The sequence below is a fragment of the Cibotium barometz genome, chromosome 15 (assembly GCF_041138505.1).
Source record: "Cibotium barometz isolate CiBa-2024 chromosome 15, ASM4113850v1, whole genome shotgun sequence".
NCBI lineage: Eukaryota > Viridiplantae > Streptophyta > Polypodiopsida > Cyatheales > Cibotiaceae > Cibotium > Cibotium barometz.
This window is the reverse complement of record NC_141060.1, coordinates 60,439,379-60,465,191: the sequence shown is the minus strand read 5'-3', so window position 1 is coordinate 60,465,191 and position 25,813 is coordinate 60,439,379. Positions and strand designations below refer to the sequence as shown.

The window sequence follows — 25,813 nt, the reverse complement described above, 5'->3', positions numbered from 1 at the left end:
AGTGTTTAGGGCTGAAAGAAGACTACCCAGACTCCAGAGCTTCCGCGTGTTACAGCATAAGCATCTAGAGAAGGTTGTCGAAACATAATATGGTTCCTAGCCTTCCTAATAGTCTAGAGTGCCTAGTATCTCATTCATATCATGAAAGTGTCAAATCCAACCATGCAAGATGGCAAAACACCAAAAATCCAGAAGAGTTTTCCTCCTTTGAAGGATGGAAAACGTCCTTGGAGGGTTGCACTTTTGAGTCAAAGTATTTTTTAAAAGTTTAGCTTAATGTTTGGTTCTAGCTCTTAGTGCCTTAGGACTAGAGTTTACAGTTCTTTGTTTTGCTATTTTGTTTTTTTGTTTTGTTTTGTTTTTTTTGGTTGGTTTGATTTTGTTTTTTGTTTGTTTGTTTTTTGTATTTTGTTTTTGTTTTTGTTTTTTTTGTTAATGTCTTAATTAAAAGTCTTCGTTTGATATTATCTTTAGATTTCCTCTCCTTAGTAGCTAGGTTTGTTAGTTTATTTATTTTTGATCTTTCAAATGCTTTGTTTTTGTCTTTGTCCTTCTTCACTATTATTTCTTTCTCAAATCTCTCAATTCGTAAGTTCAGATTTTTCTGACCTTATGAAGGTATATATATTGTGAGTCAGCGCTTGCAAGAAAGTCCTGGACTCTATGCAATGCCAAAGAAGATGCAGAACGGACTCTGCATTTCGCTCTCGACTACAACATCTATCACTGGAGATATGTCGTTTTGCCTTAAAAGTGGAAACTGAAAGAGTGCACAGAGCGGCAGTAGAGTGGCACTAGAATGTGTTGAACAGAGAGTGCAAGAGAGAGAGAGAGAGAGATATGGAGAAAACTATGCTGAATATACTGAAGCAAAACAATCTCAAGCAAGAGACACTACAAGTCTCATAAGTGAGGGAGCAAAATATGTACAAGACTGAATGAACAATGAGAGGCCAGCACCCACTATTCATAGTAGAGGTAAGCTGGCCGACTGGAGCTGCGAATATGGCCGACTGGAGCTACTAGACAGGCCGACTCGAAAATGCTAGAAAAGCTGGGAAAAATCCGAGAAAAATACTAGAAAAAGGGATGGCCAGCCCACAAGCAAGGTCCATGCAAAAGGGACCAAAAGGACACCAGAAATGGGCTGAAACTGGGGATGAATGTGCTAACACCCCCTCTCAGCACCAGATGCTGAACAAACTCTGAGAAGTCGAAGAAGTCGTTCTCTGTCAAAGACACAAGAATGTAACAACAGGTACCAGGAAAGCTCCACAAGCAATCTCCACAGCAACTCAGCTACAAAAGCAACAGAACAAGCTGCTAGGTACACTGCTCCTCTAGAAGAAAACAACCATGTAGGCTGTGTCGTGCTGCTCCAAATATCGGTGCCAAACCCAAATGTAAACACAGTGCCACAGAAATCCCTAGAAGCCTGGAGCTCCAAGAAGATAATATCCTCAAAAGAAATAGAGTCCATTTGCTCCAACTCTGTACCAAGAGTAGCCAAATGCTGTATAATAGCACCCTCCTCGAAGGTCGGCATCGCCAGATGTAAGAACTCAACTGCCCCCTCTGAAAACTGATGTCGGGACTCCACAGGCCCTACCAAATCCAAATCCCAATCCATCAATCCGTGGAAGTACCACTGTGCCCCGGTTACGGACACACCTGACCACAATCCAGAATCCTCACACAGAGTAAGGGAAATAGGAACATTCACAATAGTAATTGAAGTAGTAGCAGCCTCCTCAATAGCATAACACAGCGTAGAAGCAGGCTCCTCCATAGAAGGCAAAGGGACCAGCAACACATCTTGGTCACTGGTTGACGAAGAAAGAATCGGAGACGAAGCAAATCCCCCTCAGAAGTTGTGAGCAAAGATAGCCCACTGTCTTCCTCAAAAACATTACCAGAGATATCATCCTGGCAAGGAGCCTGGCAAGGAGAAGTATGCACAGAAACTGAAGGCAGGGCAATAGGAGAAACAAACTCCTTAGATGCAATGAGCAAAACTGGCCCAATATCCTTCGTTGCAGGAATATCTCCAAAAGAAGTATCCACAAAATCACTGGCTGCATAGCACCCAGAAGCAGAAAGCATCTTCCGATCACTGGCATCACCATACAGGTCACAAAGCAACTGCCACACATAGAAAGTAGAAGCATCATCAGGAGCATAGATGAAGTGTCGAAGAACCGAATCCTGACAATTCAGGAGGAGAAAGCCATAGATCTGTCCGTCAGTCTTCCTCCACCGACACACATCCTCCACAGAGGCATGGGCCGGCAAGCACCGATTCTTGTACGAGAGAAACGCCATCAAACCATACTCCCTGAGAACAGAAGTAACCTGCAACTTCCATGACTGAAAATTACCACCATCCAACTTGTTTGCCTCATCAAGGAAATAACAAGAGAGTGGTACGGGAGCCAAATCTGAAGTTGTCATCATTGATCCAATCAATAGAACCAACCCTTATAAGATAAAAACTGTCCAAATCAAAGAACGCTGATATAGGGTCTTTCCTCCCACCAAAACACAGCCCTAAGAGGCTAGACAACACTCGAGAATATGCTGTAAGAGGGTGCAAGAGGGAAAGGCAACAACAAGGACAGTAGCTTTGGCTCTCCTCAAGAAAAACGCACAAACTCTGAAGAAGAAGTGCTAATAGAAACTCTGAAGAAGAAGTATTCCCACAAGGCATCTCCATAAGAATAGATGCTCTTTGAGAGGTAGCTTACAATCCTAGATTAGTCGAAGCCTTTGTTTCCACCATTTAGTATTCTTATGCATTCCCCATAAAGTATAACCACTGCTTCATTCTTAAAAGTAATGTACATTCATAGTTGTCCCAAAGTGGGACAGCCAAGACTCATATTAGAAACAGTGGGAAAACACCTCAAGCTGCGGAAAAGCAAGCCCTCCAAGATCGTAAGAATCTCTGAGAGACTTGTAAAGTGATCTCTCTCTCACACACACACACACACACACACACACACACACACACACACTAATGACGCATGGCACACTTATCCTATGACTTATAGGGAGTGTTCACATGCTCACAACAAGACACAAGTATAAAGGGTGTTCACACCTAAGAGGGCATTCCCACCTACTAGACTGTGAATATGCAACGGAGATGTATAGCAATCACATTGGAACTCACTGGCAGGATGTCATGTGCATCCTGCACTTGGATGCCACATGGACATATATGTACAAGCAGGTGTAGTCCCTTGTGAGCCCCAGTTCGGGACGAGTCAACTAGGGTTCCACTCTAAGCGTCCAAGGTCAGGTGTACAAGTCCCGTACATGGTCTTGGTTAGGTGTGCAAGTCCCGCACATGAAGTAGTGCCAGTTTGTATTGTGAGTTACCCTTTGGAATGATGACGTGTTCCGGGTGTTCGGCTTGTAGCCAGATACCAGGCATCTGAATAGGATAGCATGTAGTTGCATGTAGGTAGAAGGGGCAGCCCTGTGGGCCACCTCCACAAAGGGTTAAGACCCTTGGCTACAAAGGGGGTAGGTCTTGTAGGCCACCCTAGGCCCATGGCCAAGCCCAACAGCCAATACATGGCTGGGCATGTCGTCGGCTAGGCCTTATGGCCTGGGAAGCCAGTTGGCTAGCCCATGGGCAGCCAATCCAGTAGGCAGCCAGGACACAAGGGCTGCCAAGCAGCCTGGACAGCAATAGCAGGGGGGGCCAGCCAAGGTGTGAAAGGTGCCTATATTATATGCATGAAGAACAGGTCATGGACGTATTTTCTACAGGCCGACAGCGTCCTAGAGCATCTACCAAGCAGCATCTAAGAGACTATCCAGTTGGGTAGATCTAGACGCCCGAGGGTTCTCGGATCCTCACATCGGAGATGGTGCCTACACCGGAGGATTCAGAGCATCGTTGCGAGGCATCGGGCTCGTCCGACCAGGCATCTCATTATGGCAGATATCCAGGCCATCTGGCAGAGACCCATGCTAGAGCTCCTAGGATGATTACGACTCCAGCCATATACTGTTGTACTCACTGTCACTTTTGTACTCCCCCATATTCATGTATTCATGTATCCATGTACTCATGTACCCCATTTTAACTAGTAGCATTAGCTTCCTCCCTACTGATGTATTGTGGGGCTATCTCTTTTCTTTTCCAGACAGTGTATCAGATGTCACATGGTTGTAACTTTGGTCTCATAGGTCACTTTGGCCTTTTGAAGACGTTAATATAACATTTCATTTCATTTCACTTCTCTCTCTCTCTCTCTCTCTCTCTCTCTCTCTCTCTCTCTCTCTCTCTCTCTTAGAACTGATGTACGCAGCCCTAGTTTGGACACTAGGCTTGGCAGCCTCCACATGGAGCCATATAGAGCGCCCACAGTCATACTACTATCCCGGATGGTTCGTAGCAAGCCATCCGTTCCCCATGACATTGTGAGAGTAGAGTTTGTTGCAACACCGATGCTAGTGGAGGCACTCTTTCAGACAGTATGTTTCTTGCACAGACTCAGTGACATACCGGTGGACCGACTCCCGTGCATTGCTTTTGAGGCATCCAGGCAGCTTGCAGAGTCAGGGGACAGTCGCTCATGGTATACACAGGTAGTCCAGTGGCTCCAGAGTTTTGGGTATGATATGGACCGATTACCACCTACCCAGTATGATCTACATGCCCCACACCTCTCCCTCTCACACACTGAGAGAGTCATCAAGCAGGAGTTGATTCAGAGACATATCATGCGCACATGGGTGACACCATCACAGCCTCTTTGTACGAAGATGGCATACTACAGAGATCATTTCTTGATGCTGACTTATGATGGTTTCATTTAGAGACCGCACTACATGGATCTATATCTTCCACATGCTCTGAGAGTAGTGATTGGACAGCTCCGAGTTTCATCACACCCCCTGGAGATTGAGGCTGGACGAGTAGCCTGCATCCCGCGGGAGGAGAGATTATGCAGATTATGCAGAGAGGATGTGGAGAACGAGTCACACTTTGTATGCAGATGCCCATATTATGATGGGATCAAAGCCACCTACCCTACTCTCTTCAGAGGAGCAGACACATCTTTTCAGTCCATCCTGCAGATTTCAGACCAACGAGTACTTGGGTGCTTCATACTAGAGATATACAGACAGAGAGAGCAATTACTCTAGTCAGGAGAGAGGAGAGCCCAGATCCGACAGACTCAGCTGACCGATTTCTTCCAGAGGACAGTGATGGGCCGAGGAGTCACTTTGAGGAGAGTAGAGGAGATTCGAGCATTGCGGCGTCCCCACGAGCGCCCGGATACCGACCTTCCCATAGACATCGACATATGATCAGGGACATTCGGGCACGACACCAGAGGCGACTACAGGAGAGAGGACAGCCGGGACCCATTGATTTGGCAGCCATCTTGCATATCATTACAACTGGCGCTGACATGTATGACATATTACACCCCCCCTTCACCACAGGATGGAGCTGACTAGGAGCATGCCTGCATTGAGCATCGTTGTATCACCTTGGCACATAGTTGTGCATTTACCCCAGTAGTGCTCCATCCTTATATATGTACATACATCCCGACCTCACAGTAGCAGTTTTCTTTCAGTTTTCTTCCAGTTGTTGTATTGTGCATTGAGCACCATCTGATACTCAGAGATACCACATACATTGTACATGGTTTTGTCTCATAGGCCAGTTCTCTTTGGCTTGAGAGAGACGTTAATACAATCTTTCTTTCTTTCTTTCTTTCTCTCTCTCTCACTCTTACTTCTGCTACTTTGTGCAAATCATGAGGAACCAAGGGGCTGAATATTTGTTATCCGAAGTATAATCCTGTTTGTAAGCTTCCGCATGTTACACAAGAGTAGCTCTAGGCAAGCAAACAATTTGGTGGTATGGGATGCCAAAGCGTAGGCGGAGCCGACTCACACCAATCTAGACCTAAGGTGATTTTGGATGGGAACCTATGATTAGGAGGAGAGTCGCTGGCCGGATTCTATGGTCATCGATGCCCGGTTTGATGTGACTTGTCTTAACCGTAGGAGGGTTCTCACATTTGTGGTCTTTATTCTAGAGTAAATTGAAATGAGCATGCTTTTAGCTTTGAAACACTGTACATTCCTTGAGATGATAACAAAAAAATATGAAGTAATGTTTTCCCTGACTTGTTTCTGAAACACTGTACATTCCTTGAGATGATAACAAAAAAATATGAAGTAATGTTTTCCCTGACTTGTTTCTGAAGTCATTGTTTTTTTTTATTTTTAGGAAGTCATGGAGATGGTCACCCGACAAACACGGAGACACCATTGGTTGTTTGGGGAGCGGGTGTTCGGAAGCCGAGCCCGGCAAGTCCAGAAGATTATGGTGACGATGAGGCCAACTTCGTAGATCAGCATGAACATCACCCGCCTACACCTTCTAGCTGGGGTCTTGGAGATTTAGAACGTGTCGATGTCAATCAGGGTGATATCGCACCTCTTATGGTGATGGGCTCTTGATCTGAGTACTCTCCTTACCACATACATAAGAACTTTTTTGCTTTTATCACAACACTTCTAGCTGTCTCATAAGCCTCCCTACTTACAATTTCGGAGTGTGTTCTGACTCGATATCTTTTTTTGTGTGTTCGCTCTTGATTTGGTTGGCAGGCGACTCTTTTGGGTCTTCCCTGCCCAATGAATTCGGTTGGGACTTTGCCCATTGCGTATTTGGATCTTAATGAGGTAATCCGATTAATCGATGCTACTTAAAAGCAACAACATTGGCACACCAGGTTGTGCAGAAAATATATTGGTGCTAGCTGATTCAGATTGCCAATACATGCATACATATGTACATACGTGCGAAAACCTTATGTATGTAGGTACATATGTATACATACATGTATGTATGTATAGAGTACTTCACTTAAATGTGTTATATTTGTGCTCAACCCTAGCCAGAGAAAACCACAATCAATTGACTTAGGATGTGCTCTACTTGATGCCAAATTTCTAGGTGGAGGAATCCGAAGCCGTTTTCGCAAATGCTAAGCAGATACTCAATCAGTTCCTTCAGAAGTCCCGTATCCATCCCCGTCGTAAGATAATAACAATAAAATATGTGTGTGTGTGTGTGTGTGTGTGTGTGTGTGTGGTTTGTGGGGATATAAATTCCCCTTGTTAGTTCCTTAACAGTTGACTTGCTTGGAGACAGGGCTAAAGCAAGCCACATCACTAAACTTCAAACCATATACACCTCTCGCTGGGTATGAAGGAGACCTTAAGAAAATAAGGCAATTGATTGATTGGCATCAGTATGAGGCTGCTCTACAGTCGGCACAAGAGCTAATCAGCCTTTCTCTTGCGGGATTGCATTATTTTCAGACCTATGATTGGTTCTTCCTGATGGGTACAGTTACAATGGGCTATTTAGGCTGGATGGCATACATACTTTTGTATGTTGTTAGAAATTATACTTCGTTTGTGTATAGCCCTTTTAAATCGATATCCAAGTCGCATGCTTCGCCACAAAGGAAAAATATTGTGAGTTGGGACATGACCACTCTCTTCAAATATTCGTTGTTGTTTCTAAGAGGTCAGGATGTTTGTGCCATATATGCAAGTAGTATATTTAGACTTTATTGGTTAAACTTGTGAAGGCAGAGATTTCATCTCTACACCCTCCCTCCCCCAAGTAAATTATAGCTAATCGAGCATATTGCAGAGCACTCCATCCCTTTCCATTTTATTTACCTTGAAATCAAAATGTTACATGCATGAATATATATGCATACACGTGTGCATGTGTGCATATGCATGCATGCAGGCGCGTGCCATGAAGGAAAGTAAGTTCTTAGTGTGTATGTATGTGGCTCGGAATCATGCTGTGCGCACCCCCCCACCCCCCCCCCCCCCCCCGGTATGATGTAGAGAGAGAAAGAAAGAAAGAAAGATAGATAAATGTCTTCAAAAGGCCAAAGTGATCTATGAGACCAAAATAATTACATCAAGTCCATGTGATACAATGTCTGAGTTATATTAAAAAAAAAATAGGAAATGCTAGGAACTAAAAATGAAAAGCTAAAGTTGGTACTAGAACTGAGAGCGTATAGCTCTCTACCCTCATTCTAATATATCCCTCATCGGGAGCTGCTTCATGGTGCTTAGGCTGGAGGGACTGAGCTGGCGAGAGAAGGTCCTCGTATGGTGGGAGATGATGGCCACGATCTGCCTGAAGTATCGGGGGCGTGGGCGAGGGTGTTGCACTCTGCAAAGCTCAATGGCTCTGGCTAATCGCACTCCTTTCGATTGGGCTCGAACTGCTGCCGGGTTCGAGTGATAGGGTGGGGGCTGCTGTAGAGGTTTCTGCATGGGATCTAGATGGAGGGAGGACTACTCTGAAAGTCTCTGCTCGGAAGAAGTCTGTAGGTGCCCTCTGCCTCGGTCCCCTTGCTGCTGCTGGCCTGTGGTGTAGTAGGGACTCTCTGTGTCTGCGGAGCTCCAAGAGGAAGAGTCCTAGGCATCTCTGATCATGGTATTCCATGACCCTAGAAAGTGGACCAAATCCATTACGGAAGAGACAATGGAATCTCCCCCTGATCTCGTCGTATAACGGGCACCTGCATATCTAATGTTCCCATGTCTCAGCCTCTGTGTGACACAGCTCACATATCTGATCTGTTGGTGCAATCTTCATTGGTCCATATCTGACTGTCTCTATCTGCAGCCAATGGGAGAATGTACGGATCTGGCCAATCGCACCCCCCCTCCAAAAGATAGGTGTGTGTGCATGTATCTTGGCCGTGTGATGAAGCCATCCTCTATCAAGTGAAGCATGTGGTCAGGGTAGAAGCTCATCCTTGTCCTCAGTTGTTGTGTGGGTGAGCTCCAAGTCCTCTGAGTATCAAGCCTGATGATATCCTGCCGGATCACTCTGTTCTGCTCTGTGTGGCTGAGGTCATAGGTGGGGGCCTCTATATTATACTGAAATGGCGGCAAAGCATCCGCCTGCATGCCATGAAGTCCAAATCATGTAACCACCTGTGCATACCAACACTGTGTATCCCCATCCCGGGCTAGCTGTCTAGAGGACACAAAAGCTAAGTGAGGGTATCTGTGTAGAGGGGGGTCCCATAATCTGTAGGAATGTCACTGTCTGGAACAGGGCCTCCATTAGCATCGGTGGGGCTTCCATCTCAGCCCGTACAATCTCATGTGGCACAGATGCTTACTCCTGATCATCGGTGAGATCATCATCACAAGAGGTCTCTCCATATGTCCCCATCCATCATATACATCCTCAGTCTCTAGGCACGTGGGCTCCTCCTCACCCTCCATTTCTGTTTCTATGAGCTCCTCCTTACCCTCTATTTCTATGTCTTTGGGTTTTTTTTCTTCTTCCTTATAAGCTTGGCCCCCAAATGGCAGTCCCATAGTAGTGTAGGAGTGGCCAATGTGTCAAATAGCCATAGCTTTGTTCTAGGTTCTTGGAACTGTACATGAGCACACTTTTTCTCTAATGAACCCAAGGCTGCATACCCTCCTGTCAATCTAGCCTCTGCTGCCCTCCTCATAGAGAATGCTGGACCGATAAAAGTGACTCCCAAGTACACATATGAAGTGACATACTCCACTGTCACTCCTCTGTATGTAAACTGTGGGGCAGATCTGCCAATCCACTGTGATGTGGTGTTAAAGATCATAACCTTGGTCTTGCCAAGGTTCACAGTAAGGTCCCGTGCCTCACAGAAGGCCTGCAAAGCATCCAAATGTCTCTGTAGCCCTTCTGGTGAATCCGAGATGGGGACTATATCATCTGCATACAAGAGGATCGGTATCAGAACTGCTGCTAGTGGTGCTCCCTGCCCTCCTTGTCTGTCTAGCCAATCTGCACCTCATCAATGTAGAGTCCAAAGAGGGCAGGGGACAATGGGCAGCCCTGCTTTACTCCAATCGTGCTGTGAATGATCTCCGAGTCTCCCCTTGGGGTGCGTACTCGGCCCATCACTGACTTATATAGGGAGAGAATCGTCCATGACACTGGGACTCCCAAGTCCTGTAGTGTCCTCATCGGCTGGGCTCGTGTGACTGTATCAAATGCCTTGAAGAAATCTACAAAGCAGCAATAGATCCTCTTCCTATGAGCTCTCCCCTCCTCAATGTGAAAATATGATCTAATGTGGAATGCCCTTTCCTGAATCCCGCCTGCCCTGGTGCTCTAAGTCGCTATGCCTCATCTACTCAGCTCATGTTCCAAAATAGATCCATAAAGCTTGGCCAGTGTGTGACCAATCATGATAGTTCTGTAGTTATTTGGATCCATAGCATCGCCTACCTTCAGGATAGGTACGATAGTGTTACATGACCAGCTGTGAGGAAAGCCCTTACAAACAGCCCTGTTAAACACATGGACTAGTATAGGTGCCAAAATGTCCTTGGCCTGGGAAAAGTGCTCACCCACCAGACCATCATGATCCTGTGCCTTCCCATTCTGCAACTTGTCAATGGCATCTCTCAGTGCTCACCATGCTCAAACTGAAAAAGGATGATTGTGAGGGGCAAGCTCCTGGGGGTGGGGTATGGGTGGCTGATTAGGGACCTGATAAAGGGAGGTGGCGCAAGTTTGCCAGTTATATGGTGAAGTAATCGGGTTCTATTGGCAAGGATCTTGGAAAAGCCTCCAAGCCGCTTTACAGTCATGTCCCAAGAATAGTTGGTATAATTTGTGTTCAAGTTTGGCTAGGTAGGCTTGCTTTTTCCTTTGCACAAGGCGATGGAAAGCAATGAGGGCCTGTCGATGTGTGGTGGAGCCCTGGGCTACCTCGTGGTGGAGGCGGGTTCGGGTCTCTTGGCGTTCCTCATCATACCAACTATTCTGTGGGACGTTTCCGCAGGGTGGCTTGGAGGTGCCTTGGTTATGAGGGAAAGCTATGGATGCTGATGTGTAGAGTTTGTCGGCTAGCTGGGTAGTAAAGTCATCCACAGGACCATGTGGATCTAGGTTGAAGAGGCTGCGGTAGAGGTGATCAGAATAGATGGGTGATGTTTCTTTGGTGAAGTGGTACTTCGGGTAGCAGGGATAGGGTATGGTGGATGGCTGAGTGGTGTATCTGCAGGTGAGAGAGAAGGCCAGGTAGGCATGATCATCTGCAACTCCAATAGATCTGGGTGAGACAGTGAACCTTGAAATGAGAGGTATCAGTGAGAGTGAGCCCATGAGATAGTCCACCGTACTAGATCCATATCTCTTAGGGTAAGATGTGAATGCTTCTGAGCCTGGCCAACGAGCCATGCCATTAAATATGGCCAATCCATGAGCTCCCCCCAAGTCGAGTAGGTAGTCTCCATATGTTGTGCGTGGTGCCATATCTGCTGAAGTTCGGCTAACCTCACTTTCCTCAATATCAACCTCCTGGTACATGGGGTCCTCTGTCACAAGAAAGGGCACCTGAACACTGGCAGTCCGGGCATTGAAGTCCTGGAGAACTCAGCTATGTCACTGTTAAGGGCCTGGTATGGTCAGTGTTCCCTGGATGCATATGAGGATTTGGCTGGGGCGAAGTAACAAACTGCAATATATATGCCACAGGCATCCTCTGTCCAGACCCTTATCCACATGTACAGTGCCTTCTCATCCCGTCTAATCACCTGTATCATATTGTGGAGCTTCTGTCTGTAGGCATAGCTACACCTCCAGATCCCCTGGTCCCTCCAGTGATGCGTGGCTGGAGGTGATGGACCGATTCCCACCTATATCCTGCTACTCCAGGTAGTAGCGTACTCCCCTGGCACGGGTGTGTCTCTGTATACAAGGCTTTATCCCGGTCCTTGAAAGTCACCTCAAATAATACTGCATCTAGTCGCAGGCCCCCATTACAATTCCAGATTGCAATATGAAGACTGGTCTCAAGTCATGTGCCATCATTTGGCACGTCTCTCTGTGCGATAATCAGCCTCCCGCTGCCCATTTCTGTCCTTCTGTGCCTCCAAGATGCGTGGCATGCACTCCTTCCTGTGTGCCACTTGCACTGGAGTGAGGCCATCCTCAAGGTAAATCTTCTCCCCTTCGAGGGCTCTCTTTCTTGCAAGGAATGCCTGCCTGGTTTCCATATCTCCAAATTTAACGATGAGGGCCCTTTCCCTTGTTGTGTCTTTACCTACCCTCCAAGACTCCACAAGGGTGGTATCAGGGGCTCCAAGTTTGCCACAAAGGGCCACGGCATCTTCCTTAGCTGATGTACCTTCTTTCCATCCCACTACCTTGACGTGTAGGGCTCTGATTTTCCTCCTTTTCTCTTCTTCCAGGGTATCATTGATGATGGTGGGGGTGGTGGGTACCGGCTGTCTGAGTGACCTGTGTTCATTCTTTCTGGAATTCCTCCTTGACCATATCAGCCCAGCCCTTCTCCATCTCCTTCTTAGTTTCCTCCAATTCCTTCTTGGCTGTCTGTAAATTTTCTTGCACACTGGGTTCCAGACCCTTCCCTGGAGAACTCACCTTCCTCCATCCTTGTGGCTTACCGAATGGCTGTTATCTCAGAATGGAGGTTCTTGACCTCCTCCCTTAGCTGTCTGAGTTCTAGCTGGTGGACAGGCTTCTCATCTCTGATTTTCTTCATTTCTTTTTCATGCATAGCCTCTATTTCTTGTATCTGTTTGTTATACTGTTCTTCTTGTAGGCAAATGATATCCCTCGGGTGCTCCAGTCCCTCCTTGATAATGCCTCCAATCTTTCCTTTTGCCTCTATTGCTAGTGCATCCAGGACACCCTGCAACTTGCCTTGCCGTCCATCCTATTTCTGTCATCTTGTCATCTTGGGCTGAAGGGTTCTCCTTTGAGGGGCGGGAAGCTCAGGTCAAAGTCATGACCTGCAGCAGGAAGATGGCACAGCCCTGAGAGAGAGAGAGAGAGAGAGAGAGAGAGAGAGAGAGAGAAGGCGGAAACCTTAAAACAAAGATGAAACCCTCAAACGCAGGCAAGAACCCTAAAACAGCAGCAAAAAACGCTAAAGATTAGTAGGACGAAACCCTAAAAACAGAGGCGAAACCCTAAAACAGAGGTGAAACCCTAAAAAACAACAAAACCCTAGAAACACAGGTGAAACCCTAGAAACAACAGCAAAAGAGAGAGAGAGAGAGAGAGTTATATTAATTGTCTTCAAAAGACCCATAGGGTCTAAGAAAAATTACATCATAGTTCTCGTTATATCTTTGCCATGGAACAAAAGAAAGAGAAAATGAAACTGAAACTGAAAATATAAGTTACTAATGAAAGACGAGAAACAGCTGCCTAGAAACTGCCATGACAATACATCATCATCAGAGCTAGTATAATCATCCCCGAGGGTGGATAGAGGGTCATCTAGGATATCTAGCATGGGTGATACAAGTAGATCAGATATCCGTGACATACCACTGGGTTGGAAGGGGTTGATCAGTGTCGGTGGAGCGTATTCCGTATTTTCTCTGACGGGTAGATGGTGGGCGTTTGGGTGGAGGTGGGCGTCTAGCCTGCTGTGTAAAGTATCGGCTCGGGCGAGGATGACTCCACGTGGCGGTGTGGGATCTCTATTAGGAAGGGCTCGAGCTGGTAGCTGTGTGGTGGGATCCAGCCTCTCGTCATCCTAAGCCTGTCTCTGGAAGAAACTGGTAATGGGCTGCTACCGAGGTCCAGGGGGTGCTCGTGGGCGAGGATCTCTAAGAAGGGACTCTTTGTGTCTGCGAAGCTTTGGTAGAAAGAGCCCCAAGCATCGCTGGTTAGAGTAATCAATGATCTGAGTCAGTGGACCAAATCCCTCTCTGACCAGTCCCACCTATCTGCGCAATAAAATCCACGATCTCATCTATGTAAATGCCGAATAGAGTAGGGTAGAGTGGACAGCCCTGCTTCACCCCAAGGGTGCTGTAGATCTCCTCTAACATACCTCCTGGAGCCCGGAGCTGTCTAATGACGGACTCATAAAGAACAATGATGCCCCAAATCATGTCTGTTGGTACCTCTAGAGTCTGGAGGCAGGGAAGAAGGTGGTCTCAAGGCATCGTGTTGAAGGCTTTCCGGAAGTCCACGAAGTAGCAGTAAACTCGATGGCACCGAGCCTTAGCCTCCTCAATGAAGGCCCGGAGAGTAAAGATGTTGTCAAGGGTGGAGAAAGTCCTCCAAAATCCTGCCTGACTTGGGGCTCTGTATCCATGTCTCTCTGCTAATGTACTAAGCTCCATCTCCAATATACTAATCCATAAAGCTTGGCCATTGTATGGCCAATCATGACAGGACTGTGATTCCCTGGATCTAGGGGATCTCCGGCTTCGAGTATGGGGGCAATGGTATTAGGGGTCCATGAAGATGGAAAGCCATTGCAGACAGCCCGATTAAACATATGGGCCAGGAGGGGCGCGAGGGTGTCACAAGCATGGCGATAGATGCTCAGCAAGCAACCCCTCATGATCACGTGCCTGTCCATTCCTCAACTTGCGGATGGCCTTGGCTACATTATTAGGGGTAAAAAGGGTGGATGTGGTGGGTTGGGGTTCTGGTGGTGAGGGGAGTGGGGGTTGGTTAGGTATGTGGTATAGGGCATGGGCGTATGAATACCAGATAGAAGGGTCGGTAATAGGTGTGGACAGAGTATACGCCAAGCCCCTTGCAATTCGGTCCCATAAAGAGCTGGTATAAGTCATCCTTGCACTGTTTTTTTTTTATATTCCGCTTCTTGCAACGAGTAAGAGAGTGGAAGATACGCTGCGTTTTTCACAGCGTGATCTGTCTGCTCACTCTCTTGTGCTCGAGGCAAGAATGTGTGGTCCGGCACTCATCGTCATACCAGCTATTTTGGGGCATGGATCGGTAAGGAGGTTTGGCGGTGGTCCGATGCATGCATGGGAAGGAAGCTGTGGCAGATGTGTGGAGGAGAGGGTGGCCAGTGGGACAGATGGATCCATGTGACTGAGCTGGTGGTAGATGTGATGCGAGTAAACTTCATCTAGGTCATGATGGAAGTGGACCTGTGTGTATGATGTGGGTGGTGGGTGGTAGGATGTGTGCATGAAAGACTAAAGGTGAGGTAAGTGTGATCTGCTCTGATGGGGGGAGGGGGTATGTGGAAATCTAGAATGAGTGGTATCAAAGCTGGAGATCCCATCAAGTAGTCCACTGTGCTGGAGCATCCTTTGAACGGAAAACAGGTGAACTCGCCAGATGAGGCCATCGGGCAATCCTGTTATAAATAACAAGATTGTGAGCAGCCCCTAAATCGATGAAGTGTTTGCCAAAAGATGTGCCTGCCCCACAATCCCAAGAAGTCCTCTGCAATCCTGTCTCATGTGGATTCATCTCCTGAAGAATGATGGGATCATCCAAGTCAAAGAGTGGGGTCTGGTGACTGCCGTCCTGGCGTTGAGATCTCCAAGTAGGAGAACTTCACCCAAACTGGAAAACTCTGTGATATCCTCATGGAGTGGTAGGTATGGAGACTCCCCCTGGTGTGCGTAGTGCGATGTCTCCGGGGAAAAGTAACAGACCGTGATGTAGATAATCTTCTCTGCGCTAATGTGCAGTCTCAGCCACATGTATCTCGCTTCCTCATCTCTCCGGACCACCTGGATCATCTGCTGTAAGTGTATCCCGAACAATACGGCCACTCCTCCAGATCCTCGTACCCCTCGTGAAGTGTGGGCCTTGCCTCTGTATGCTGACTCCCACTGGTATCCAGCGACGTGTGGTAAGCCCCTTTCGGGACTCTGATGTGTCTCTTTGTAAAAGATGATCTCTCTGCCTGTAATAACCTCCTGCATTCCCACCCCCGCCCCCCCCGCGGGTCGGACCAAAGTGCACCATTGCAGTTCCAAACTGCTAATGGCAGGCATTGGGTCCCACAGGCCCCGTGTCCCTATTTGGGACACCTCTCGGTAATGATGGCACGGCCGTCTCTGTAGGCAGCCCACTTACCTGCCTTGCAGGCCTCGTGTACCTGGACCATGCTCACCCTCCAATGAGCTACCTGTGTGGGAGTAAGATCATCGTCTAGGTGGATTTTCTCTCCTTTCAAGACTATGCGTCTTTCAAGGAAAGACTGTCTGCTAACTGAATTTGGGAACCTCGAGCAAAGGACGCTCTCGAGTAGTATCCTTCCCTGCCCTCCATTGTCCAAACATCCCTAAAGGAAGAGGGGGGGGGGGGGGGGGGTGGTACCTCCAGTGTCCACTCCTAGCTTGTGGCACAAGGCCATAGCATTGTCTTTTGCTGAGGCCCCTTCCTTCTTGCCAGACACCCGTATGTTGAGTGCCCGCGTTCGTTGTTTCTTCTCTTCCTCCAAAGCATCATGGATGATGGTAGGGGTAGGGGTGGGTTGGTGCTTTTTGGTCACTTGAGTCCACCCTTCTCAATCTCTTGTTTAACCACCTCTGCCCATCCCGTCTCCATCTCCCTTTTTTTTTTTGACTACAAGACCCTCTTGTAACTTGATCTTGAGGCCTTCCACTTCTTCCAAGAGAGGTGTGAGCTCCTCTTCCTCCTGAATGCCATTTTTGCAATCATTAAGTTCTTTCTGGAGGGTATCCAGCCCCCCCCGGAGGTCCTCAGATGCCAACTGGAGTTTGGCATTTGCATCCTTAAGGTGTGCAATCTCCATGGAGAAAGCCTCGGCAATAGACCATTCCTTTTTCCTCCTCCTCCTTGGTCTACTTGAGAGCCACTAGTTCTTCAATGTATGCCTGTAGTTCCAGCTCCATAGCTTTTATTCCATCCCCCTTTACCTCTCTAACAGCTGTGAGCTCTTCTTTACAGTTCTGTATCTCCAACACCAAGGCTTGGATTGTGCAATCCCTGTCTTGCAACTCCTCCTTGAGGCTATGCACCTCCTTTGTATGGTCGTTCTCATAGTTGTTTCTCGTACCGGTACGAATGGGTTCGTACGGTACGAGTTTTTTTTTAAAATAAATTTTTTCCTTGAAAAAAAATATTCCAAATGCTAAAAAAATATAGAAACCCTGCTTTATGAAGATCCCAAATGCTCGCAATGCTTCGCAACTCTCGTGTCCACTCAGTTTTCCATATGGGGTTGTTGAGAGACCTAAAAAATCTGGCAAGGTAGAGTGGTAGTGTACACTTGATTGGTAGGATGAGAGAATCTTGCTACATCACTTGGGGATCCCTGGTATAGGTAGGCTAGACAATTAGATTCTCACGTTATGCACGAGGGAGAAGATTTGGACATGGCCATTTTGATCTAGAGAGGAGTCCCTAAACTTATCACCCTAGATGCACTCCTCGTATTTGTGCAAGGACGGTCCCTTAGTCATAAACGCTACACTGGGTTTGGTATTGCATTACCCATCCAGGTTCTTTTTTGGAGACAATCGGGAGATCCAACCGGGAGAGACACATATCCATGTTCTGGTTCCTCAAGCACTGCAGACTCCTCCCCTCCCAACCTTCCCTCACATTCAAGCTTGAAGCTCCATAGGTTGTAAGTGTAAAAAATAAAAACCGTATTTTATCGTACGGTATCCGAAAATTTCATATCGTACCAAAAATTCCCGTATGGTATCGTATCGTACGGTATCGTATTTTCGTACCGTGACAACTAAGGTCGTTCTACATATCATCCAGCTTCTTATAAAGCCTCTGTACATCTTTTTAATATACCGCATTGCTCTCCAGGTGATTCAACCGAGAGAGAGAGAGAGAGAGAGAGAGAGAGAGAGAGAGAGAGAGAGGTAGAGGTATACATACATACATATCTATAGATATGTATATATATAGATACATATATGTATTTATATCTATGTGTGTTCACACACACACACACACACACACACACGTGTGTGTGTACGTATATTAGATACATATATGTATTTATATCTGTGTGTGTTCACACACACACACACACACACACACACACACACATGTATGTACATACGTACATACATACATCCATCCACACACATGTTCATATATAAATATTAAAAAATAAAACAAATATAAGGAGAAGTAGAGTAATTTATACACATACATGCATGCACACACATGCATACATACAATATGCGCAGATGCATGCCGGTACATGCACAATTTAACTGTGTAAGCACCATAAAATTAATGTGAAGTCTCTAAGGTATGTGTGTGTTCGACATGGTTGATCAGGTGCATACCTCTGGAGCTGCTATAATGGGAGTCTGCTCAATTGTTCTTTTAATTGAGCATGCACCAATGTTATATCATTTGTACCTTGCGCTTGCGTTGCTTTTTTGGACAGAAATCATAAGTGATGCAAACATTCTTAGCAGTATGTGGAGTGCTATACGGACAGCAAAACTCGCCTTCTTCATTAGGGTGTCCTTTGCCATGGGCATATCCTTTGTGGTATTGGAAGTGTTGGTAGGCTTCTGCCTTTCAAGGCACATGCTAAAATTTTGGATCTTTCTTACTATATTGAGGTGTTTGTAGATTAAATGTGTCAAATTTCTGTATGCAGCACCTTAATTTTCAGTCTTCCGTGCACAAGCAAGGATGTTGTTATTGTGTACCATCAAGAAAGCTCGTTTGTTGGGCTCCCTGCTCTGCTGAGAAGTACTCAAAGCTTCCTGTTTCTTCTTGTCTTTGACTAGGTTCTCAGCTTTTTTAAAAGGGAGCTGTACACAGGAGTCTTTCTTGTTGCGGGAGTTGTGGGTGCAGTGGTCGTCTCATGCAACACTCAAGGCTTGTCTATGATACCGGCGTTTGTGTGGGCTTCATGCTGGTTTCTTTCGGGCTTTACCCTCATGCCTGTGCAGATTACAGACAATATTCTCTTTGTGTAAGTGTTTAGAATTCTCTTGATACTTATTTTTGTTGTATGCATTATGAAACGAATGATATTCAAACACTGGGGTGCCACTACGTTGTAAAACAGTAGTTGCCTGCCTTTATGAGAAGAACGTAAGAGGAAACAAGGGACGTTGCAACCATGTTTTAGTAATATGAGGGTTAAGCACTGCTGCTGGCATAGATGAACTACAATCAATGTTTATGACCTTTGCATAGGAAGAATGTATTTATGGACCTTAATTTGGGCAGTATGCTCTTTTCTACATTTAGTCAGGAGGATCCGCAAAACTTGATGCTTGTTTTGGATCAATTTTGTAAATGCTTTGGGCTATTATCAATGTGGAGAAAACAAACACAATGATTGTCAACACACCTAAACCCAAGGAGGGCCAATTATCACTTATCTTGGACAAGGAATTGAGGTAGTGGAGCACATGAAATACCTCGTGTAAGGCTGCTGGTTGGGTGCTTGTGTTAACAGAGATGATTAATCCAATGGAAGACTTAACAGAAACATGAGCACACACCTATAACCTACAACTCTTACTATAATTCTATCACAAAACATACCAAATGCCAAAATTTGTCAAATGATTGAAAGCTGAAGGGAAGACCTAAACTCTTCTCCAAGACCAAATCTTCCGAACAACTCAAGTTGCATGTGTCTGCAAGCAAACATTGGCTGAAGGTGGAAGAGGAAACTTGTTGAAATTTGGGGCTGAAATCTACACCTTCTAGCTGTTCCAATAGTGGAAGTACGTCGGCTTAGGTGAAGGAAAGCCCCATTTGCAAGATTGAGGTGAGAACAAGTGGACTATTGCTGAAAAATAATTATTTTTGGTGAACACAATTCTTTGCAGTTGGTTTTGTTCTTTTTACCTCTCTTAGGCCTTTCTTTAAGGCGTCAATCTTTTGGCCCAATCATGTACTATGGCGAAGTCACTTTTCTAGCACCTTTCTGGCTTGTCTGCATTTCTCATTGCCCAACCTTGCCGATCTACCCCTTCAGTCTGCCATGTCCACATTTGGGTGTACGTCCGCATGGGGCCATCGTAGTTAGGAAACACGTTTCCTACAGGGAAGGAAACTTGGAAAGGTTTCTGAAACATTTCCTTGTAGGAATCGCGTTTTTTTAAAAGCAATTTTCTCGACTTTTTTTTTTTTGGCCCCAAATCTAACGTCGAAATTTGTGCGACTCTTTTGATAATTTTTTTTATGTAGTGTCATGTATGTTTTTTTTTGTGGCATGGAATGATGGATGATTGGATCATGGATCATGGACAGTGGACCATGGTCTATGAATCATGATCATTTGACATTGATGGATGATTATATGATTTTTGTTATTTGTGATTCAAAGACTGTAGACTGTTTCCATGTATTCTGTGCATTTAGTGTTATTTTTACATATACTTTGGGCTGATTTTACGAAAACCGTTTGAAACGCGTTTGATACTCTTAGGAAACCCGTTTCAAACAACCCCCTAACTACTATGACTTGGGCATCTGCTAACTGTAGTCTGCCTGTCTAGCACCTGGGGCAGCCCCTCGTTGATGGGGACTGCCCGGCCAAGGGCTTTATTGATTTGGAGGTGTATCATTTCTTGGAATTCAAATTCTATTATAGCATACATGACACATGCTTGAGATTACAACGTTGTGTTGTCGCGAACATGTTCGTTTATCATCGCGCGATGCCCGTAGTTTCCATACTTGCAATCCGTACTGTTTGTACCATTAGTACCTGCTCGCATTTGAACTTGCAACACGTGCAAATTTTAAAATTTGGTGCTTTTTGCAATTACATCACAAATTGGGACATTTAACCTTCAAGATAACAAAATTTCTCGTCAATTCTGCCTTCAACTGTCAATTTCTCTCTCCACAGGACTTTTTTGTCTTGGCTGCTACAAGGCAGTTTGTAGTGTATTGCATTCATAGTCATAGGAAACGGTCGTTTCAGTCCCTAGAAACACGTTTCTCCATTTCCAGACCCCATCCGTTTCCATGGCCGTTTTTTGTTTCCCAAGTTATAGTGTCATAGGAAACGGCCGTTTCCACCCCTAAAAACTCGTTTTCGTGTTTCCATTCCTCGTACATTTCCGTTCTCGTTTCTTGTTTCTGGTGACTATGGTTTCATTTTCCAAGGAGAAGTTGACAAAAAACGTTTTCCGAGATTATGTGCATTGTTGCCCGTACGTTTGTGTTGGAGAATGCACAGGCAAAAGGATTAACTGAACAAAAGAGAGAGTAGAGGGAACTTGTGGACAAGATCACCTTTTAAAATAGCAATAGGCTTTACAATGGCAATAGCCAGCAAGAGATGTTGAACAATGTGCAAGGGAATGGACTAAATACAAGTGATGATGGGAGACTCTTTATATAGGGAGGCCAGTAGCTGGCTGACTGCATGATGAAGCTGGCAGATTGGTCCAAGACCAATAAACCATGTGAAAAATAGATAAATTCCCATAAAATAGGCTCGACTCCATAACACTGAGATGCACTAATTCTAACACCCCCTCTGCAGCTCATAGTGTGCAAGAGTCTGAAGAAGATAAGTTGATGAAGATGCAACCATGGACCCTCCAACAACCGCGAATACTAAAATCACCTCAAAGAGAGCACCGGCCAACCTGTTTCCTCGAAACAAAATGCCACCACGAACAGCAAGGAACTTTGCTTGGCTACGAATTCCCACACAAGTGTGCAGTGAACTCCAAGAATAGATGATGAGCTTCTAGACACACCGTGCTTATAATCCCCAACAGTGGATGGAAAACACATCATGTCCCAAAAGCCCCAAATAGTGAACTCGGAACAGATCCAGTTCATAATCTCTGCTACACCAAAGATAACCATGTCCTGCCAAATATCTAACGCTTGGAACTCCGAATCACGGTCCCCATGCACTAGTAAAGTGGAGCTGCAATCAGTCCCCTCTTCTGCCCACAAGCCTCCTCTGGTTGGAAGCACATGGGGGGAACTACATGTATACTAGAGAAGTACACCATCTGGGTCCTTCTAAGCCGGAAGTGCCCTGGGAGCCCTAGAAGTGGTACTAGAATCTGTATTACTGTCGTGTGTCGTATCTTTGTCCTTTTTTTGAGATGAAGACTTGCCCTTGGTCTTGACCTTCTTCTTGGACAAACAATCCTTGGACAGATGTCCTCTCTTTTCACAAGAAGAGCAGCGACTCTGACCTTTCTTTTGAACTGAAGTAAGTGACTGATTAGAATTGTTAAGAGACACCTTTATCTTACCCTGAGAAACAAGGACGAACTCTTCCTCCAAGAGTAGGGAGCTAAGATCATCAAAATCCAACTAAGTGGATGTGACATGGCACCTCAAAGATCGATAAATCACATCTTGGTCTTGGGGAAGCTTGGTGAGGATAAGTGCAGCCAGTTAAGCAGAGGACAAAGCAGCACCCATTGCCAGTAAGTGGTCATGGATAACCTTGGCCTTCATGAGGAACGACTCCATAGAATTGCTTGTAGGAAATAACAAACCGTAGAGTTGCCCTTGCAAAAAGCTGCCCTCATCGACGAATCACGAGCAAAGAGATCCTCCAATTTAGACCATACCTAATGAGCACTAGTGAGAGTTTGCATGGCCGGTGAGACCTCCTCTGAGATGGTCCGCACAAGCACCGAATTCACCTTCGAATCGTGATTCTTCCAGTCTTGTAATTCCGCAAGGAATTCATCCTCTTGATTCTGAGTCCATCGCCTAGAGTTCTGAGGACGCTCGGGCTTCTTCTCATTGCCCTGAACAATATCCCACAAATCCTTGTGGATGAACCAGATCCACATTTGCAACTTCCAATGGGCATAGTTGGGTGCTTTCAACTGGTCGTCCTTGTTCGTACAGGGGGGAGCCATATCCACAGCAACAAAGAACACAAATCTCAGCTCTACAAGACTCTCTCAAGTGCTTTCCAACGAAGCAAGGCTCCAAAACCAATCAGCCCCCTCTCAAATCTGAGAGAGAAAGAGGCTGGACAGCAGCAAAACATTCCTAGAACCACCGGGAACCTTCTACCGGAAGGGTAGGGACTTGTGGAGGAAGAAGAAGATGTGGCAACACCACATGCAAGAAACTCACCACAAACAGAAGCTGAAGTAGAAAACGCAGCAAAACACCTCACAACCTGCCTTTGTGGAGCAAAATGCAGTCTTGAGGGCTGGCCGAAAGCAAGCAGATGGTGGCTGGACCGGAAAACAAGCAGATGGTGGCTGGCCGAAAGCAAGCAGATGGTGGCTGGACCAGAAAACACAGCAAGTTACAAAAATGCAGCCACTATAGGAGACTGAGCAGCCAGAGAAGCTATGGAAGCAAAACGCACAGCAAAGTTGAAGACGACGAGCAATTTGCAAAAGGATGGAGCAGCCTGAACCTAAGTGAGTGATACCATGTTGGAGAATGCACAGGCGGAAGCATAAACTGAACAAGAGAGAGAGTAGAGAGAGCTTGTGGACAAGATCACCTTTTATGATAGCAATAGGCATTACAATGGCAATAGCCAGCAAGAGATGTTGAACAATGTGCAAGGGAATGGATTAAATACAAGTGATGATGGGAGACCCTTTATATATGGAGGATAGACCCTTTATATATGGAGGCTAGAAGCCGGTTGATTGGCCCAAGACCAATAAACCATGTGAAAAATAGATAAATGCCCATAAATTAGGCTTAACCCCGTAACACTGAGATGCACTAATTCTAACAATTTGAGTTAGAAATGGCACAAAATGCTTGAGATGTATTTGGTGTAGGAAGACAAGCTCGACTAGAGTAATTACTCCTTGCGGTTCTTTATGATAAAAAACTTGTTTATGGCCAAGGGCCTATGGAGTTTTGTGAGCGGGGATAATACCCGTCCTATAGACATGGCGCTTGGCATGCTTGAAAGAGGTGATGGGCGTGGTGGTCAACAGGCCCAAGTCCAACTTGCAGCACCTCCTATGCCCTCACAGGAGAAAAGAAGATGGGATGCGGGAGATGCACATGCCATGTCCTTAATTGCTTTGCTGGACAAGAGGATAATTATACCTCATATCCGGTCTTGCAAGACGTTAACGCATGCTTGGGATACTTTGGAGGCCATATATGAGGCCAGGAATGAGGCCATGGTTATGTATTTGAAAAGACCGCTTGATAGTATGCAAATAAATGAGGGGGACATCATGTCGGATCACTTCACGAAGATCTAGTATCTTCGTGAGAAGTTGTTATACATTGATGAAGTGATTCCGGATAGCAAAAGCGATTGTCTACGACGCTTAACTCTTTGTCTGCATCATACTTGAGCTTCCACATGTCGCTCAACCTGTCTAAGGGGAAACCCACTCACATTCCAAGACTTGGTGGGGCTTTTGCTTGCAAAAGAAGAGCAGACGAGGAAGAACATGTCTATGGGTATGCGTGGCCATGATCAGGTTTGTGGCACATAAGAAAGCCAAAGGTAAAACTGGTGGCTATAAGCTAAGGGCTGATTCCGAACATCCATCAAAGAGGGAGACGGATGATGCATGCAAGCCCAAGAAAAAGAGCAAGTGCCATTACTGCAAGAAGCCAAGGCATCATATTGATGAATACAAAAAGAGGATAGTCAAAGAGAAGAATAAAGAATCTCATATGGTTGTTGGTGATTCTTCTACTACTTTTGTAGGTAAAGATGATGCATCAACAAATTATGTGCAGGATGATTGGGCTTTTCTTGTATGCAGCAATGATGCTTCTCAAGAGCATGTCTCTAAGTGTGGATGAGAAACAAGTTGTATGGTATTTTGATAACGGGGCCTCTAGACACCACCTCCAAGAGGGATATGTTCACAAAGCTAGGGGCTACCCTAGAAGGTAAGTAGTCTCATGTGCAAATAATCATTCTTATCCTGTAAAAGACATCATTGGTGAGATTGTACTCATAGTAGCTGATGGCACATATTTATGCTTGGCAGATGTACTTTACGTGCCTGGGATTAAGAAGATTTTGTTGTCAATGTCCTCTTTTGCTCAATGAGGGTTTGTTGTCAATATCGAGGATGACAGATGCATAGGGAGAGACTGAGATCACTTTAGTAATACAATATTCTTCTCTATCTCTATTATTGTGCAATTGGAGCTTTAAAGTATTGTGTTGTGAAAGATCATACTTTTTGTGAGTGTTCTCTTGTGTACAGTGCGTTGTATTCTCTTACATGGTATCAGATCTCTGGCTCAGTATAAAACATCTTTGCTAATTATTGTCTAGTAGTCCCTTAGGAGAAATGGAATCTTTCACAAGACCCCACCAACCACTACCATTCGGTGCTGACGGAAAGCATAGCTGTTTCTCGTACCGGTACGAACCCTCTCGTACCGTACAGTTCGTACAATACGGTATCGTACGGTTTCGTACTGTACGAGTTTTTTTTTGGGGTTTTTTTTTTGGTTTTTTTGGTTTTCTTTGTTCCCCCATATAGAAATCTTGCTTAACGAAGATCCCAAATGCCCCACAATACTCTGCAACTTTCGTGTCCACTCAGTATTCCACATGGGGTTGCTGAGAGACCTAAAAAATTTGGCAAGGTAGATTGGTAGTGTACACTTGATTGGTAGGCCTAGCTTGCGGGCGGCACCGCCCTCTGCAGCCGGCGGCGTCCTAGCACCGCCTTCGCCCAGGTCGCCTCCCACCTGCCGTCCCGTTCCGTCGGCGTGTTCCATTCCGGCCTGCAGGTACCTGCCACGCCGTCCGTCCTGCTCCACAACGGTTGTCGACGCCTGTTGCTGTTCCGTCCACGTGGCGTCCGTCCGTCCGCTGCTCCGACCTCCGCACGCAGCGCCGTCCTGCTCCGTTCCGGCTTCGACCTCCCAGCACCCTTCGTGCTGGTCCAAGGCCGCCGGCGGGTCCTGCCCACCTCCAACGCCTCCGTCCCGGCGGGTCCTGCCTGACACCAGCGCCTTGCGTCACTGCTCCGTCTCGGAGGGTCCTACCCATCGCCAGCGCCTAGCGCTTGCATCTGAATGTCCGTCACCTGTGTTCGC

General features: G+C 46.0%; 1 protein-coding gene across 1 annotated transcript in view; it reads left to right on the top strand.

The window, feature by feature from the left end:
- Positions 1–25,813, top strand: part of LOC147631511 (sulfatase and phosphatidylinositolglycan class N domain-containing protein) — a 169,651-nt gene that overhangs the window by 50,067 nt on the left and 93,771 nt on the right. The window contains exons 5-10 of the mRNA XM_086809907.1: positions 6,266–6,483; positions 6,649–6,723; positions 6,998–7,064; positions 7,196–7,524; positions 18,122–18,355; positions 18,586–18,773. Coding sequence (XP_086666033.1) covers positions 6,266–6,483; positions 6,649–6,723; positions 6,998–7,064; positions 7,196–7,524; positions 18,122–18,355; positions 18,586–18,773 — 1,111 coding nt within the window. The remainder of the gene's footprint in view (positions 1–6,265; positions 6,484–6,648; positions 6,724–6,997; positions 7,065–7,195; positions 7,525–18,121; positions 18,356–18,585; positions 18,774–25,813) is intronic.